We start from the raw sequence: 18,130 nt of genomic DNA, 5'->3' as shown, positions 1-18,130 counted from the left end.
TACCACCATTCATGCGATTAATTGACTTAGATCGACGAGTGATTTCTTCTTCAATTCGAGATAAGAGAAATTTATGGCAACAATTCATGATCCTATAGGAAGAATCATGGAATCACATTTGGTTAGTGGGCGACCATTCATTAAATCACGTAGCACCATAGGATTCGATAACTTTTTTTCTCCAATTAGAAAAAAAAAATGATTGGAGGGACATGCATAGGAGATTGATTAGTCTTAGGCCTTTGGTCCAAATTATCCCAAATTTCTGCTCACCATTAGCCACCAAATGCAGCTTGGTATGAGATTTTGAGCTCATCAACTATCATAAAAGTGTTTGGATCAGCTCTGCATGAAGTAAAAACAAGCAGACCAATAATAGGACTAAAGTCAGTATGGTTGAATACTAGGATGACCTTCCCGATACCACAGAATAACGAAACTGCCCCTATCAAAAAACCACTTCCAAAACCTGGGAACCCTGGCGGGCGTATAAAATAACTGTTTCGGCATCTCTCTCCATGATGCTTTTGACTTGCGATTAGATCCCTCCGCTCTCTTCTCTCACAATTTGTTTTTTTTAATTTTCTCAGTTTTCCTACCAACTCTGTTTTATATTATTGTAGATTTCATTTCCCAAGAAATGAGAAATGGAAAAGCTGCTTTCTCTTCAGATCGTAATATGATTTCTTAATATTCGGTCAGCGGATTCTCTTCTTTACAGATGCTGGAGTTTTTCAGAACTTGTCGTTGGTCTCCTATGTTGTTTCTGTCGAAAAATTCCGATCTTTTCACCGAAAACCTCCCAAAAGTTTGAATCTTTTTTGTTCATTAGGGTCTCTTGCATTCTAAACCACCACTATCGTCAACTCAAAACACTTGTAGCTTCCAATATCTTCATATAACTTCCCTTTCAAGAGTGCCCAGATTAGATCTCTCTCCAATTTCTTATTCAAAGAATTCTTCAGTCCCTCGATCTGTATTGATTTGTATCTCTATAAAATCTCTCCAGTTCAATCAGTTTGGAGTACTTAGCAACTCCAAATCGTTCAAAACCCCATCTCTCTTTGTCTTGAATCGGATTCGATTCATCCAAGGCCATATCCCCCACATCAGAAACCCTCTGCGAAAGGCCCCTTCAGAAGGCCTACTGCTCAAACTCCCATCTTTGTCAAGATACCATTTCGAAAGGTGCTCCCGACGCCGCCCACTTTTATCCACTGAATTTTATCAATAACTCCCTTGTTCCTTCTGCAATGCTGAGCTGCTAAGCCCCCGCCCCCTCTCCCGCCCATGTCGATCATCTGCGGCGTCCCCCTCCTCGAGTGCGTCTGCTGCCTGGCCTGCGCCCGCTGGGCCTGGAAGCGATGCCTCCGCACCTCCGGCCATGAGAGCGAGACCTGGGGCCTGGCTTCGGGCGACGAATTCGAGCCCACGCCCCGCCTCTGCCGCTACATCCTTGCGGTCTATGAAGATGATCTCGAGCACCCACTGTATGCCCCACCAGGAGGATATGGGATGAATCCTCAATGGGTCGTCCGCCGCAAGATGTACAGGGACACCCGCGGCCGCGTGCCTCCTTACTTGATCTACCTTGATCATGACCATGAGGATATAGTCCTCGCCATCAGAGGCCTCAACATGGCTAGGGAGAGTGATTATGCTGTGCTATTGGATAACAGGCTTGGGAAGAGGAAATTTGATGGTGGGTATGTTCATAATGGGCTCCTCAGGGCCGCTGGTTGGGTCTTGGATTCCGAATGTGATATACTGAAGGAATTGATGGAGAAGTATCCGAGTTATACTCTGACTTTTGCTGGGCATTCTTTGGGGTCTGGTGTGGCAGCAATGCTGGCTATGGTGGTGGTGCAAAATAGAGACAAGTTGGGGAATGTGGAGAGAAAGAGGATTAGGTGTTATGCGATTGCACCCGCGAGGTGTATGTCGCTTAATTTGGCTGTGAGATATGCGGATGTGATCAATTCAGTTGTGCTTCAGGCAAGATTTCTTCATCCCTCTATTTATGGTTTCAGTTTGTTTTGTATATTTTAGGTACAAACTATAAGCTCTGAGACATAGCTATAGACTTGCTGTGATCGAACAGCATTGCACTTTAAGCACAAAAAAAAAAAAAAAGCACCTCAAGTTTGCGGTGTTTATGGACTGGTAGATATCATGGTATTCAATTTCATGTTTGCATGTCCCAACTTGGTTCTCTTGAAACATATATCGAGTCCCGGCCTTAAAAGCGTACTGAACCTGCATTATGCTTGTCATTTGGAAACTTTCATGTTAAACTATATTCCTCTTACCCTATTATGATTAATATTCTTTCTGACATTGAAATCCCAACATATTCATGCTTTTGAAGGTCATTCTTTATCTGGACAGATTACATGCTTCCTTTTCTTCTTTCGCCTTTTGATTCGAATTTTTTTTTGCAGTGGCATCTTATGCATCCATTTGGATTTGGGTGTCATGGTGATGACTTTGTCGCATTTGCTTGGATTTCATTTTCAACTCTGTATCTGTTAGGTGGAATTTTTAACATATTTCATGTTATACCTAATGCCCATTTTTTTGTGGGAGTTGAAATTTGAAATATTCTCATGTCAAGATTGGATGGTAGTGAACATATGGTTGGGTGTTTTACTAGTTTGGTATATCATTAGACATATTTTGGATATTGCATAGTTATCATAATGGTGAAAGTTTTGATCAAAAGAACTGTTACACTAGCTTTTAGTCAGACATCTTTGTTTAGTTGCTCTGAATCTCATGACCAATTTTGGTTCTCATAGGAAAATATGATCTGCTGAGTTTAAGAGTTCAAGTAAATTCTTTCTATTATTGTGAACTTATTTAAGGTAGGGCTAAGTGCCATTGTGCATCAAATGATTTCTTTTTCCCAATTTTGTTATTTGTTCTCTTGCTTTGGTTACCAGTTATGATGAATGATGTTGGAAATTAGTTTCATATCGATAATTGATCTAGTTCCTTGTCACCCTCCTTAATTTTGTGATTCTAATTTCTTATTCATGATAAGCTGAGTGAGTTTCTATTTGCCATGCCTTTTGTTTTAGCAAGAAGAGTAAGAGTTATGCAATGACTTCTGTGTATTGCTGATAACAAATATCTGGATGCCAGGATGATTTCTTACCTCGAACAGCGACTCCTTTGGAAGACATTTTCAAATCACTTTTCTGGTAAAATAAGGACCATTTCCTTTTGAACTGTCTTTTTAGTTGCTGATTTTATGTGGAGCACATTTATTATCCAAGAAGGAATAGCATACTTACAGTCATTAGAAATTAGGCACCAGACATATTCTATGTAGGAAGGACATCTATTATTTTGTCTTTTGTTCTGGAAACAGAAATGTTAATAATGCACAAAACAGTTATATGACAGACATTCTATCATGAAGTTTGATGTGATGCTCACATAAGATTTCACTTTCAGTGGCACAAAATTTTGTAAATGTTATTGTTAGTCTGGTGTTTCGAGCTTGTAAAATTATTGTGTATTTCATTATCATACTTATATCTTTGAGAAATCCTAATTTCATTATCATACTCAAATTAGATGGATTTAAACCATTGGTTCAATCACAACAAAAAAGCCTAGTTTCCTCTTTTGTCCATAAGCACAGGAGCATGTGTAATGTCTTATTCTAAAGATTGGCACGTCACATGCGTCCAATTTTAAATTGAGTAGCCTGGTTGAAGATTTAATTAAGGATGGGTTGGTATTAATAGCTGAAAATATGTAAGGCAGTTTTGATAGATGGGAGTGTTTCACAAACATTTATAGACTAGCACATGTCACATGTGTCCAATTTTAAATTGAGTAGCTCACTTAAGATCTAATTAATGGATGAGTTGTTATTAATAGCTGAAAACTTGTAGGAGTGTTTCACAAGCATTGAGGGCACATGGTGGTTAAAACAACCACTCTTAAAGTGAAGTGGAACTGATTTCTAAGGCATCACTGGCAGTGCTCAAACAGCTGTAGTTATGTAGGAGAATGGATGTACTAAGAGAATTAATTATTGACCGCATGGCTGATTTTGGTTGTGCTTATTTAGCTTTTCTGAAAGTGTTCTGTTACATAAAGCTGTTTTAGACTGTATGGTTTGCATGTGATTTTGTCTTTCAATTCATGAAGTCAAATCTGTTTTAGAGGTGTTGATATGTACTGTTTTGGACAGTTTGCCATGCCTACTATGCGCAAGATGCATGAGAGACACATGCATACCAGAAGAGGCCATGTTAAGAGATCCAAGGAGGCTCTATGCACCAGGTCGACTGTATCACATTGTTGAGAGAAAACTGTGCAGGTAAGGTTCTAAGACTTGCTCATCTGCTTGCCTTAAAATTGAGCTTGCAGACTTACATCAGTATGAACAACAAGAGAAAGATGCTTAACTTCTCTTGATAATTAGTGAAATTTCAACAAAGCACTAACTTTTTCCTACCTTCTCCGCTTCAAGGGTCATTTCCAAAATGCATTTCATACAGTTCTTTTTTAATGGTTGAGTTCAAACTTCAAACAGTTATTTTCAAAACTTTCCATCATATAATATACAAGGTGACCATGACATTGAGGGATATAAATTATCAAGTGTTCAACAAAGCTTGCCTGTGTTATTATATCTATATGCTTATTTCTCTTTATTTTCTTTCTAATTTCCTTCATAGCTTCTTCTCTTTGCATTAGCCCCATGCAGTAGCACACCTATTTTCTGTGATGATAAATGGAAGATTCGGTTCAATATATATGATTCTCTTGTTGTGAATTATCATAATGTCATCTTGAACATCAGCCATCAATTGATCCATGCTGTTTGTAAAGTGAATAGATCAATACTTTGTGCGTGCCTCCTACAGAATAGCAACTTAACTATTTATAGTTTTATACACTAATAGTACTCTAGCTTCTCACTGCTTATTTATAATGCTCTGTAAGAGGGACAAAGAGAGCATAATAATTAGTTTTTGTTGTTATTCTTCCATATATTAAAAGGGTTGACACTCTCCACAGGCCTTAGCTTTTCAGCTTCTTGACAGAGTTTGTCATATTGATGATTTGCAACAGGTGGGGAAGATATCCTCCAGTTGTTAGAACAGCAGTGCCAGTTGATGGAAGATTCGAGCACATTGTTCTTTCGTGCAATGCCACTTCTGATCATGCGATACTTTGGATTCAGAAAGAAGCCCAGAGGGCTTTAGACGTAAACTCTGACCTCGTTCTCAGCTCTTCTGATCTTAGATTTTTTAAAGTTTCTGGGGCATTTTTGACTATTTCTTATGAATCAATGAACAACCAAAATAATTATATTTGTTAATGCAGCTGATGCTAGAGAAGGAAAAAACGATGGAAATCCCTCCCAAGCAAAGGATGGAGAGAAAAGAGACACTTGCACGAGAGCACAGCGAGGAGCACAAGGCAGCACTCCGGAGGGCTGTGACGTTGTCCATTCCGGACGCACATTCGCCATCAGCTTATGGTACATTTGATGAGAACTCTACTGGAACATGGGAGGGTTCTCCCACAACTTCGTCAGACTCCAAGCAGAAAATGAGTTGGGATGAGCTGATCGAGCGAGTATTTGAAAAGAGTGAGTCCGGGCATATGGTCCTACGGAGGTCAACCATCATAGATGCATCTTAATGTCATATTTTTTGCTGTTCATTAATCTTGTTGCCTTTTCTTCCAATTGATTGTTGTTGTTGCTATGTGATTGAATCTATTGTGGGAATGTAGTTTCTGTCAACAACATAATATCGGCATCCAATCTTCGTATATCCCACACTCTGTCCTAGACATAGAAACTGAAAGTTTGTGATTATTGCTATTATCATATGTCAAGAGAATTGCTGGATATCATATGATGTTTCCTGTTACCTTGAGCTGTTTCCTTGTATCTTAGGTTTTTTCCATCACTGCATGTTTAATTAATTCCTTCACATAGCCTCTTTTTTCCCCGTCTAATGGATACTTGGTGGCCTGTGCAGGATTGCCCTTGCAACTCTCTGAGCAATCTCATCATGATATCATGGTCCACAAAGGACCATAGAGGGCATTGGATGCCTTAAGCTGACAAGCCTTGTAGTCTTTTAGGTAGGCAAAATAGCATTAAATTACTAAGGACTATATAGATTAAATCAAGTTCATATTTTATAGCTTGATCTTCTTTGCGGTCACTTGTTGTCAACCTCAATTTTCCACCTCTTACAGCCGGTCATCACTATAACCGTTTGCATCCATTAGTCATAGCCTGACCAGTAAGGAATGGCCAAGTATAGTAAAAATCTGTAATACAGAATTATCAGACATGGTGTTATTTTTTGAGAGGGGTCCAGGTTTGATAAGATTGCTGTTTATGTTCTAATAGGAGAAATAAAATTGCAATTCAGTTTAGTTTATTATGTGCCTGACCGACTTCAGGAAAAAAAGGAAAAAAAAAAAAGGAGAGTGACTTCCAGGATTAGCAACCACCTTATACATACAAGTTGACCAAGAAAAGATTCTCAATCCAGTGGACCATCTTTAGAGGCAAAGCAAGACCAGATAAATTTGACCATCTTTAGATTAACTGTGGCTGGAATACAAGGATCATCTCACTGATATGTTTATCACTGGATAAAAATGATAATGACCTGATTAAGGAATGGTCCTTTCAAATTGGCTTCCAAAGGACAGTTGCTTAATGCAATTTGCATACGCTAATAAAATTAATGAACAGGATTAGCTCAACTTTCACAATAAGAGGAGCCAGATAATTTCAAACAAGCCAGACAACCTGATCTCCTTCCTCAAAGAACAAAAGGCAGCTACAAGTAGGTTAAATCTCAGGTATGCTATCATTTTTATGATTTTCCTTTACAAATAGGGAAGAAGCCCCCTCAAGGTTATCAGTGAAGAATAATCCTTTTCACACATTCCTTTCAGGTTGAAGCTGTCGTTAATAAAGTAGGATTCCATCTTTTCATTTACAAATGAAGATCAAGAACCCCTTCACCTGCAAAAGAAATGCGATGAAAGTTATGCAACAAATCTGAACAAATTGACAATTTAGGGATAAAAAAAATTCATTAACTCATTAATAGCTTTTCCTGTGGCATATTTATAAAATATTCGTAAGTGTCCTTTAGATTCCATCTCAAGACTAGGACGATCCAAGTCTCAATCATACAATTTGTTCCCTGGATCCAGCTAGTCCAATTTTGAAAACAGATAAAAGAAACAAAACCAACCATCAGTCTTCTCTTTATTATGCACAAACATGTAGAAAGTTCCAACTGATATGAACATGACTGGTGCTTTTATTGGACAGAATTTGCCCTCTTTTGACAGCCATCGCTAATATACTGGATGACATGACACCCAATGTAATCATTGCCTCTTACATGAAAAGAAAACATCAATGTTGCAAAAGTGTGTATCAAACTGTATGTTCAATAACCATCATTCTCACCCGATATCTAATTGAGCTGAAGGTGCACTTTAGCAGTACACCAAGGGGCTTTTGTTTATGTTTTACTACTCTTAGGAGCTCATAGCCAAAAAAAAGTTTCCTCAGATCACATAGTTACAGTGTTGTGTAAAAAAGCTCTGTTTGTCTAGTTGCTATCAGAAAAACTAATACCCGAACCGAACCTAACATTCCTGGTAACAGCATGAAGTGTCATATGTGTTTGGTGGCGCTGACGTTTTCATGGTACCATTTCACATAGAGCAGAGAAATATGTTATGTGGCGCTATATAGCAATTACAAGGCCTTTCTTTTCTCCTGTTCTCAGAGTGACCATCATATGCTCCCCAAAAATTTTGGTTCCTGGGGTTCTACTTAATAATGCATATGGATATGTTTTGTGATATATTTTTCCTCAGAAATATAAACGTGCACTGACAGATTCTTAAGAGATAAAATGAAGAAAGGGAAGTCAATCTTACCATGCATTCGCTTGACAAAGCGCTCAAACTCTAAAAAGTTGTCTCTCTCCAGAAGGACAGAGCTAAGTCTGAGGTAGGTGAATGCTGACAAATGTCTTCCATCTGGATCATTCAATGGCTTGGCATTTTCCAAAATCTTGTTGTAGCCATCTCTATCATAGCAGGGAAGAGCATTTTCACTAGCCACTGGTATACAAACATCCCATGCAGCATTTAACACCTGAAAATGGTATTATATTCATTTGAAAATTTGCAGGCATTTATCTAACAAACAGTATGCAACATAGATGATATACATATGCACATCAGGATTTTGACAAAAAAAAATTACCCTTTAACTGTCCAATAAATAGATATAGAATCCAATATCTTAGTACGCAATGTGATGAGATTTTAATGTAATGGAGCCAATGTACATCAGACCCTCATTAAAAATGAGATTACACGTTTGGAACAACAAAGCCATCACCGTCATATAGTTAAAAATTACAAATATGTTAATCAATAGTTCTTTATTTAGCAAATAATGAAAGAAACAACAACAACATATTCAATATGAAGTTATCTCAATTAATTGACCAGGTTGGCCTTATGAAACCAAAAGGCAATGTCTAACATCAAGATTCAGGAAACCTAAAAGAACCAAATACATTAAAATATAACAGTTCATGTAAAAACATGGACATGAATGACAGCAGGACCAAGCACCTGCAGCTCTATAATAATCTTAGAACCCTCAATATAATGTAGGACTAGCTACTTTGAGCATAACCATCAAGAGTAGATATGCAAAGCTTATCTGGCATTGTTTGACAATAAAGTGTAAAAGAAATGTCAGGCCACCTCAATGAGTGTTCAAGCATCTGAAGAGTCTGATGCTTCAAAAAAGACCTAGTACCTTGTTGTTTGCTGAAGCACCAACCAGGCAAGAGATAATTAGATAAAAAAGAGGCAAAAACCAACATTATGGCATTCTCTACAAAGAGACCATGTCTTGTTTGGTTATAGTAGATGCTATGTTGCAAGTGGTTAAAGGCTCCTATTGGGTGATGTTTAATAAAGAAAATATAACCAAGGGACAGATATTTATGTAAAAGAGCCAAACTGAAGCACAAATCATGTCCATGGGCAATAGTTACAAACATGAACATGTATAATGAAGGCAACCCACAAAATTATAACCAGTGAATCGCAACTCAGCACCTGCCAGACCAAACCCTCTGGGTCCGCCATAGCCTCTGGGAAGTCCTCATGCTGATCCAAAGTTCGCAACTCAACACATGTAAAGTTCAATGCTGCATCATGCTTCCTTAACATTGCTGCAATTGGAGCATAGCCATCACGGTTGCATGGGTTATAAAACCCAGCAGCCAATTCAGCAGCATGGCTGGCTGTTTTATACCACCAATGGATACCTGATATCTGTTCCAGCAATAAAGGAAACATGCAGCTAAGAAATGAAGAATACAAGTTATTTTCCAAGTTGTACACTTTAAACAATTGCAAATATGAAGTCACAAAACTCCAACTGTCTCCACGTTGGGATTGAGAAACAAAAAATATATGTAAGCCCTAAAAAAATATAATAGATTGTTTTTTGAAAAAAAAAAACACAATTAGAAAACATGGGCTTCATTGGCAAAGTTGATTAATACGTAAGAAAAGGGTTCAAAATACTGAAGAAATTAAGAATTCAAAGTCACATGATGCTTCATAATTAGAGAAAGCAGCCAATTATCAGAACTGGATACTAAGTTGTTACAAGGACCCATTTAATTATCACAAAGAATTCAAACTAACATTATAAAGGTGACTGCTCACATTTTACATCCCCGTTCATCTTGAAGACCGAAGTACTAGCAAAATCTATGAGGTGGAGCATGACTTAACTATGCTAAACTGACCTTTGCAGCAATATTTATGCCTTCAAAGGCGAAGTTGGCCAGAGATAGTACACGGTCAGCATGATCCACCAACACTTGAGAGTACCAGCCAAGAAAGAATCTACCATAATAACTATCATAATCTCCTCCATCACGAAAGAATCCAGTTTCATGGGGCCTGGAATTATAAGAGCCTGCATTATCTGGTCCTCTTGCCCAAGAAGAATGCCCCCTTGCTTCTGCTGCCTTTCTCAAACTTTTTAACAAGTATTGATCGTAGCACTGAAAGATATTGTTATTAATATAAAGCGCAATAAAGTTAAATTTGAGTTACTTCATGATCAGTTTACACCAGAGAGAGATAGAGTACAGCAAAATATAGAAAACAAATGAAGTATCTAATGAGAAATATGTTAGAGAAACATAGGAATGGCACAGCCTAGAAGGTGGCACTGTCCCATATGACTGTCAAAGGGGGCTACTTTCTAAAATTACTTATAGTACTGAGGAGCAAGTATTTCAAAGCAAGGAAGGTGAAAAAAACAGTGCCACCTGGAATTCTCCAATGCCAGGATACCTCCATCCATACTTTGCTGGATAAGATGAGTACCGCAGCTCTCCGCAAGGCCCTAACCCAACTTCAATTTCAGCAATAATACCATCCTCAAAAAACTCATTACATTCTACTCGAAAACTTCTCATGTAGTCAAAATAGACCTACAAGAAATTTATGACAGTTAAAATAACAATGAGACACGTCTCTAAATAAGATAAATCCAAAAATATTTGGTTTACTATGAGATATGAATTAAGGACAAGTAATATATGAAGTGATCAAAATGCTAATAACAGATAAAAACAAGATAAGATTTTTGTTACACTGCAGTCTGCAGACCTATTTTTTGCTGAAATAAACTTTAGATTGAAGGTATATTGGTAGTGACCAGTAAGCTTGTTTTGTTTTGGCAATTCCATCCGGAATGCGAACCAAGTGATAATGGCATTTACGAATTATGTTATATTTTCAAGCATGGTATGCCGTATCAGTCCGAACCAAACGGTATAGGGTGTACCATACTATACCAGTTCGATACCGGTATCTGGTACGGATGACGTACCAATACTTGGTATGCCAAAAAAATTCTGTACCGTATTGTACCATCACTATGCTAATGTGACACCGATATGGGATCCTTGTGCTAATGTGACACCGATATGGAATCCGGTACCGAGATGGCGAACTTTGTTTTCAAGAAATCCCTTTTCTTCACACTAGTTGAATGAATACTAGAAGGATTCAAGTTAGACACTTTCTATCGTAAACTTTTTCTACAGCAAAATCCCTTCTTATAGAGAGGTTAAAAAAAAGAATTATCATTTCACTTAATTTTAGTTAGGAAGGAAACTACAAACCTGACCATGGCCCGAAGAGCTTAGTATTTTTTCCACAAACAGTGCACAAATAGGAAGAGCTTAGTATTTTTCACAAAGAGAGTACAAATAGGAAGAGCTGCTCTTCTTCTTTCAGGAGTCCAGCAAAGAATTAACAATAGAAAACACTCCTAAAAATGATGGTCTGCTAACTTTTGCAGCATTCCTAGATTAAAATACTCATTAGAATTTTATATTACTAATTAAGCTAAACAACATATACAAGCACATCTATGAAATATGATACACCAGTACCTCAACCGCTGTTCGGCCTCGTAAGACTCTTTCCTTGTCAATTCCCCAGGAAAGGCATTCTTGGTTGCGCCTTCCTTCCCTATCCGTGAAGTAAATATCAGGATTGCTTCTGCCAATCTCTCTCACCCAATGAGGCAGAGGAATATATACATCATCACCAACATTACCTCCACATTCATGAAAAGACATGACCACCTCAAATTTTCCAAATAAAAAAGATATCACCATTAGATCTAAACAGAACTTTTATGAAGAGAAAAGGTAAGGTTAGATGATAGAGACCAACTATTTTACATGTCATTTTTTTTATCGGCATGTCGCATTTCGAATTGATTAATAGAGTAAAATTCATCAACTAATTGGGCATCCTGTCGGCAAAACTCACCTGCAGCTTGAGGTTGAGTTCCCGCACCATCTGAAAAAGCTGCTTATAACCATTCCAATTGTACTCCTGCGGCGCATGAGCCTCCACTATTCCCCACCAGCAATCAATCATAACACCGTCAACATTCACAGACTTCAATATCTTAAGCTGCTTCATGAGATCCTCGGGATCGACCACCTCGCACTTCATATTGATGACACCAAGCTACCATGCCATCAAAGACACCACTAAAAACTCGGTTCACAGCCAAAATTCAAAGCTTAAAACAAAAAAGATAATCGAATTCTAAATTTAAGTCACATAATCTTCCAAAATGAGAAAGTCACGAAGCGAGCAACTTACGGGTAGCATTACATAGACTGGAACATAAGGAGTGCCGGCAAAATCGCGCTCCGGAATCTTTGGAGGTCCATCCATCACCTGGCGAAACCCAAATTCTATCTATGAATCTAGTGATAAAACATAATTGAGTGATGCTAATGTTGGAAAGGAGTAATTCATTGAGATGAATCTACCTGCTCGTCGCCGCCGGCGACGGGGGAATTCTCGGTGATCTGGTTGCCTTTTCTGGCGCCTCCTCCTGCCATCAAGGCCGTGCGGCGCCGGCCATTAGCGGAGGAGAGAGTGTTGAGGCGGGCCGAGCGGTAACCCCTGGCTCGGTGTCGGCCGGCGGGGTAGACTCGCAGAAGGGGCGGCGGGGCCAGAGCTGGCGCCATGGAGGCCGGCGTCGCCGGAGGGGCGGCCCCTGAGAAGAGGCCCATTTGGAGCTTCCCCGTTATTATTATTAGTATTATTATTTGGAGATTAAGCTCCCTAGGCCTAGGTATTGTTTCAAGAAGCGAACTCGAGTCACGGAGCGACGCATCTCCGTGCGGCTGCGGGAAAAAAAAGTAAAAGTGGCCACCTGTTAACGGACGGACCCCGCGCTGCAACCGTCCGACCGTTTAGGTTATCGAATCTGCATCAAGCTGCCAGCTTTACGAGATAAAGTGGTGACTCGATCGATTAGTCGACGGTCACGTGACGCCTGTGAAAGTTTTAAAACATTCAGGATTACTTTTTCCTCCATTAGAAAAGCTTCCAGAAACACCTACATTTAACTTAAATTATCTTTTAATAATTTAACTATCCATTTTACGTTTGTATAGCTAATATTCAATTATGCCATATCTATTTATAATAAATATATATGGATACAAATATATAGGTAAATATAGATATATACTGATATCAAATTCATACTCGATTCACTTTAAATTAAAGAAAGTTGTTTGCTTCGTCTTTTTATTCAAGTGGAGCCGGCCAGAAAGAGAAAGAGAGGAGAAACTTTACTAACATAAGCAGTGAATATGCCCATCAAATTAATAACAATAATAATATGAACAACAACAATAATAATAATAACAATAATAACAGCAGCAACAACAATGATAGTAGTATTAGTTGGAAAAGTTGGATTACAGCTGTAAGTGCGGAAAATATCTAATACTGAGTGAGTATAATTTATAACACACTTTTGATGTATACCACCGTCAACATAATTTACGAGCAATGATTGATGTCACTATGATAAGGCAAAGAGCCAAAGACCAACCATTTTGCTGGATGCCATGTAAAGTAGCTCACAACATACAATCATCTTTTCACATGAAAACTATGCCATCAGCAAGAAATAAAAAAAAAAAATTATTGACTATTGCACAAGAAATAGCTGATTAAGAAGCACATGCATGTACAGTGCATGTGTACGTGCACGTACATGCATATGTGCATTTGTTTGTGCACGTCGATTCTACTTCCTGTTGCACCACAGCCAGCTTTTGAATCTGCTGATGCCCTGCGAACTTAAGCATCAAGTGATAGAGAGGATCGAGAAACCATAGCCCAAAGGTGCTTTCATGAAAGCCGGTGTCCGGTGGTAAAAAACTTTCTTCACTCTAAAAGTCTTTCAAACCATCCACTAAATTTTATTGTTCGTAGGAGGGGAATATTTGTGTGTTGTATATTTAAAAAAAGAACTGGGCCACGGGACATAGTTTTTGGTTTCCTTGAGATCATCATTTAAAAACTTTACTACAGCAAATTCCTCAGGGATGCCACTGCCTACCTCCTTGAAGAGGTTCAAAGAATCTCCTCAAGCTTGCCTCATCCCAGTATGAGCAGAAATGCTGAAATGACAAGTTGACAACAAAATGTCTCCAGGCCTGCCTGTGGCTTCACATGAGTGCATGACCATCCACAGGATAAAGCCATGGGTTGCTTCTTTTGAATAATTGGCTTCAGAAGTCTTCAACCTAAAGCAAAGATCTTTCAAATATAACACTCCATTGCCAAGAGCTAGTAGCATTCCAGTGCATGGTTATGATAAATGCACCGATGAACTAGAAGCATCTAGTCCTAGTGAAGTTTAGGAAAAGTGGATAGTGGGGAGCAAAATAATTATTCTCAGAATGAATTGAAGCTATCTCCTCTGTACTCATACAACAAACAAATAACAAACAAAGCAAGCAGGTAAATTCAACAGATAATTTTAAACTTTCAGAACAATTTTTACCATTAACGCACTCAAGTACAACAATCAGCAATATACAAAATATTAGACTCCCAGGTCCTCCTTCCATTTGCACAGATATCCAAAAAAGAAAAAAGTATGCATCTCTCAACTCGCCTTTTGTTTCAGTAAATTTCAATCATACAACCATCATAATTTCACAACTATTATGTCACATAACCTTATACATCGAAAAAATTCACAAGCAAATGAACGTTAAATGAACATCTTGTAGCTTCATGTTGACATATTCTCATCACAATTCAAAGCACTGATTGCAGCGAAGCCATTGACGTTGTTGCCAACCCTGTCGAATCTCCCTTCCTCAGTGTTCTCCCTAAACTTTATGTAATCAAGGCAAACAAATGGTTTATAGATTCTGTGGTTCCCCTCTCCCACCACATCTTCAGGAGCCAATATCACCTTCTCATCCTCAAAACACCAGAAAAAAGCCACAGATAGGCGGTTGACAGGCTGTTTCAAGACGACCCTGTGTTTGGATGATCTTAGTCGCCCATTGCTCCAAGCCTGCAACAGGTCTCCAATATTCACCACTAATGCATCTTCATTTGGTAACAAGTCCACCCAATCACCTTCTTTTGACCTCATCTGAAGTCCACCAATTGCATCTTGATACAAGATTGTTATACAGCTCATGTCTGTGTGCATTCCAAGTCCTTCAACATCTTCTGTTTCGATGTGCTCAGGTGGGGTGTAGTTGTTAATCCTTAAATATCCATGACACAGACTGAAGTCACCGAAGTATTTGAACTCAAGTCCATCACCCAAACATTTCAAAAGAACAGCCACAATTTTATTTGATAACTCCATCATCTTGCTTCCATATTCTTGCACCATGTGACTGAAAACATAAGAGCAAAGTTATTCAAAGAAGACACAAACACCTACAGACCTACTATAAATTATAGAGTAGGACAAGTATGGAGAGGATGAAGAGTTAGTAGATTTACCAAAGTGTTTGAGCAAGGTTATTTGATCTAAATGCTAGACATAACATAAATTCACACAGAACATGACCAGTATGGAGAAGGGAAAAGTTTAGTAGATTTACCAAAATTTAGTATCAGGTGTTCCAAACAGGATATCACTTGAGTTTTTGGCTGAGGCATAATAGTCTGGACCAGAGACTTGGAGGCTCTCGAAGAATGGTGAAGCAATAAATTGAGGAGTGTAAGTATTTGTTGGGGATGAGGGTCCTAACTTGAGTTTGGTGTCTAAAGGAAGGTTGAAGACTTGTCTGGAGAGAATATGAACTTTCTGGTAGAGGTCTTTGGAGATGCCATGGTTGGTGATGTAAAAGAAGCCCCAGTCCTTGCATGCTTGGGAGATGGAAGAGAGGGTGGAAGGGAGTAAGGGCTCCGAGAGGTCTAGGAAGGGAAGCTGCAGAGAATGCTCAGTCTTGGGCATTGTCTAAAAGAATGATGAGTAAGGGAGAAATTGGTGTATCCTGTTGGTCTGGCACTTATGTGTGTGCGTGTGTTTGTGAGAGAGAGAGAGAGAGAGAGAGAGAGAGGACTTTGCGTGTCTGGACATGATAAAGAGAAGTTTGAGGCTTGTTATGTTCTACTAAATAAAAATACATTCATTAAACTGCTTACCTGTATGATAGAGCAATATACAGCAGCAAAAACCTAGGCTCTAAACTATCCACGTAACATATATGCCTACAGTCGTAGTATACATAAATACATGTTAGCAAGCGAGAAAGACAAACAAAAACAAACACACACGCACGCACGCACGCACACACAGAGAGAGAGAGACCTTGAATCAGTTAATTTGGACAAATCACCAGAAGCAGGCTCGGAGGACGAGGACAATGAAGTGCTCGCATTCATATTTTGTTCCTAAATTCAGTTATGCATGGGTATCAGTTTAGATTTTTCTAATTGGTTAACAAGACCAACTCGAAACAATAAGATACACATTAAAACCAAGATGCCCATGGTTTTCAGGAAGAAGAGGTCAATGATCTGGAGCTTTACTATATTCCTGCATGCCAGCTTTAAAAATATGCACTTGTGCTTCCTGCCAGCAGATATAATATTTAAGAATTCCTTGTACCTAGTTACATCAACAGAATATTTTTGGGAAAGCCCCTGCTTGCAAATATTAAACATTACAGTGATGTCAGATGCGAACAAAAATGAACATCATAAAAAAGGGGGATGGGGTGGGCACAAAATTTAACATGGCAATTGGATCCAAGAACTCACAGCAGAAAAGAATCAGATAGTCCTGTCAAAATTTAAAGATTTAAATAAGAATATTATGTATGTGTATATATTATTATATTTATTAAAACAGCAAATGAAGCAATAAAATCACCGCTTTTTTTTTTTTTTTTTTTTTTTTTGTAAACCAGGCAAATTTTTAGATTTGAAAAGCAGTAGTTTTTCTGTTGATTTAGTTGTTTGACATAAGACCATAAAACTAATTTTTCGAAATCAGACTTTCTTAATGAAGGGACAACAGATGATACCAAATGAAGGGAGCACCATGTTAGCAGGTGGGAGAAACAGCAGGGATCTGACCAATTGGAAAGTTAATAAAAGAAAAAAAAAATCCAATGCGTTCCTACTTGAGAAAATTGATGCAAGATGGCTCAGGGTCATATAGTGAAACAAAAGGAGAGCATATGATTGGACTCGGAATTACAGTGTGTTAACTGTTCTAGATATTCCATGGTTACTAGAATAAATAACAAAAACTTATAGCTTTCAAGGCAGGCAAAGGTCACACTTCTGCATTGCATGAGAAGTATCCTACAATGCAAACAAATCTAAACTTTCTGATCAACAAAATGTACTTGCAGTACCTTTTTCATTGTGCCAAGAACACAATATATAAACCCAACTTGCATAAAATATATGTAATCTTGCCAACTTCCATCGAAATTGCTGCTCTTGAATCTTCATTCTTCAGAATTTTAGAAAGCAATGTGAGAAAACCAGCCCTTATTCAGTATAGTAGCAAGGCAGCTCGAGTATCATCTTTTAATAATTTTGCATTCAAGAATATTTAAAATAAAAAAAATATTCTTGGGTCTACTTTTGTGGCGCTGGATTGTGCAAATGAAACAAAGAAGCGAATTTTAATCACGAAAATCATTTTTTAAGCAAAGAATGGTGGACTCTGAAACAGAATAACATACCACCGGGATTTTGTTAAGAGGGTAATAGAACAAGCAGACGCTCTCTCAGATCGTTCGCTTCCTTCTTCCCTGTTCCCTTCCTATCGCCTGTCCCTCCAACCGCAATCTCCATTCCTTCTGCCTCCATTCGCTCCATCGGATTCAGATGAGATCCCTACAGAGGTAGAATTCACGAATTTTTAATAGCATTTGCCTTGAGCCAGCGAAGCATAGGGTTTTAATGATCGGGAATTTGGGAATTAGGGTTTTGGGAGAAGAAAGAGTTCGCGGTTGGGGGTAGGGGGGAGGAACGGCGGGCAATACCGGTTTCCGGCGGGGAAAAGGTCCTCTTTGTGCGCCGATAATGCCAGTATGTGGGTGCATTCGTGGGTGTTTCCGATCCGGGTGTGACATATTAGTACTTCAATTAATTTCAAAGAGAATTTATGAATAAGGAACCGCATAACAACTGTATGCGGAAATACGATCTGCCGTTCGTTAGGCCCTTTACGGAC

General features: G+C 38.6%; 3 protein-coding genes across 11 annotated transcripts; 1 reads left to right on the top strand and 2 right to left on the bottom strand.

Annotated features, from left to right (window-relative positions):
- The first annotated feature begins 476 nt into the window (after positions 1-476).
- Positions 477-5,903, top strand: LOC103705539. Its single transcript, XM_008789280.4, has 5 exons — positions 477-1,995; positions 3,145-3,203; positions 4,208-4,336; positions 5,095-5,230; positions 5,350-5,903. The coding sequence occupies exons 1-5, from the start codon at positions 1,291-1,293 to the stop codon at positions 5,668-5,670; spliced, it is 1,350 nt and encodes a 449-aa protein (XP_008787502.3). The 5' UTR covers positions 477-1,290; the 3' UTR covers positions 5,671-5,903.
- A 660-nt stretch (positions 5,904-6,563) lies between these two features.
- LOC103705540 (beta-amylase 2, chloroplastic-like) lies at positions 6,564-12,729 on the bottom strand. Of its 2 annotated transcripts, XM_008789281.4 has the most exons (9): positions 12,426-12,726; positions 12,253-12,330; positions 11,911-12,114; positions 11,526-11,720; positions 10,392-10,556; positions 9,861-10,121; positions 9,160-9,378; positions 7,957-8,176; positions 6,564-7,021 (listed from the first exon to the last, which is right to left on the bottom strand). In XM_008789281.4, exons 1-9 carry the CDS (start codon positions 12,669-12,671, stop codon positions 6,993-6,995), a joined length of 1,617 nt encoding a protein of 538 aa, XP_008787503.2. In that variant the 5' UTR covers positions 12,672-12,726; the 3' UTR covers positions 6,564-6,992. The 2 variants fall into 2 exon arrangements, with proteins under 2 accessions (XP_008787503.2, XP_008787505.2); XM_008789283.4 differs by lacking the exon at positions 11,526-11,720 and having other exon boundaries at positions 12,426-12,729.
- A 1,823-nt stretch (positions 12,730-14,552) lies between these two features.
- On the bottom strand, positions 14,553-18,062 carry LOC103705541 (gibberellin 20-oxidase-like protein). 8 transcript variants are annotated; one of them, XM_039115197.1, is made up of 6 exons: positions 17,637-17,933; positions 17,301-17,401; positions 16,409-16,510; positions 16,247-16,329; positions 16,081-16,146; positions 14,553-15,323 (listed from the first exon to the last, which is right to left on the bottom strand). In XM_039115197.1, exons 4-6 carry the CDS (start codon positions 16,318-16,320, stop codon positions 14,699-14,701), a joined length of 765 nt encoding a protein of 254 aa, XP_038971125.1. In that variant the 5' UTR covers positions 16,321-16,329; positions 16,409-16,510; positions 17,301-17,401; positions 17,637-17,933; the 3' UTR covers positions 14,553-14,698. The 8 variants fall into 8 exon arrangements, with proteins under 8 accessions (XP_038971125.1, XP_038971124.1, XP_038971122.1 ...); XM_039115196.1 differs by adding an exon at positions 17,940-18,062 and having other exon boundaries at positions 16,409-17,790; XM_039115194.1 differs by having other exon boundaries at positions 16,409-17,401.
- Between the last annotated feature and the right edge of the window lie 68 nt (positions 18,063-18,130).

Source organism: Phoenix dactylifera, chromosome 17 (assembly GCF_009389715.1).
Source record: "Phoenix dactylifera cultivar Barhee BC4 chromosome 17, palm_55x_up_171113_PBpolish2nd_filt_p, whole genome shotgun sequence".
Lineage (NCBI taxonomy): Eukaryota > Viridiplantae > Streptophyta > Magnoliopsida > Arecales > Arecaceae > Phoenix > Phoenix dactylifera.
Note: the sequence above shows the minus strand (reverse complement) of the source record. Positions and strands in the feature narration are given on the sequence as shown.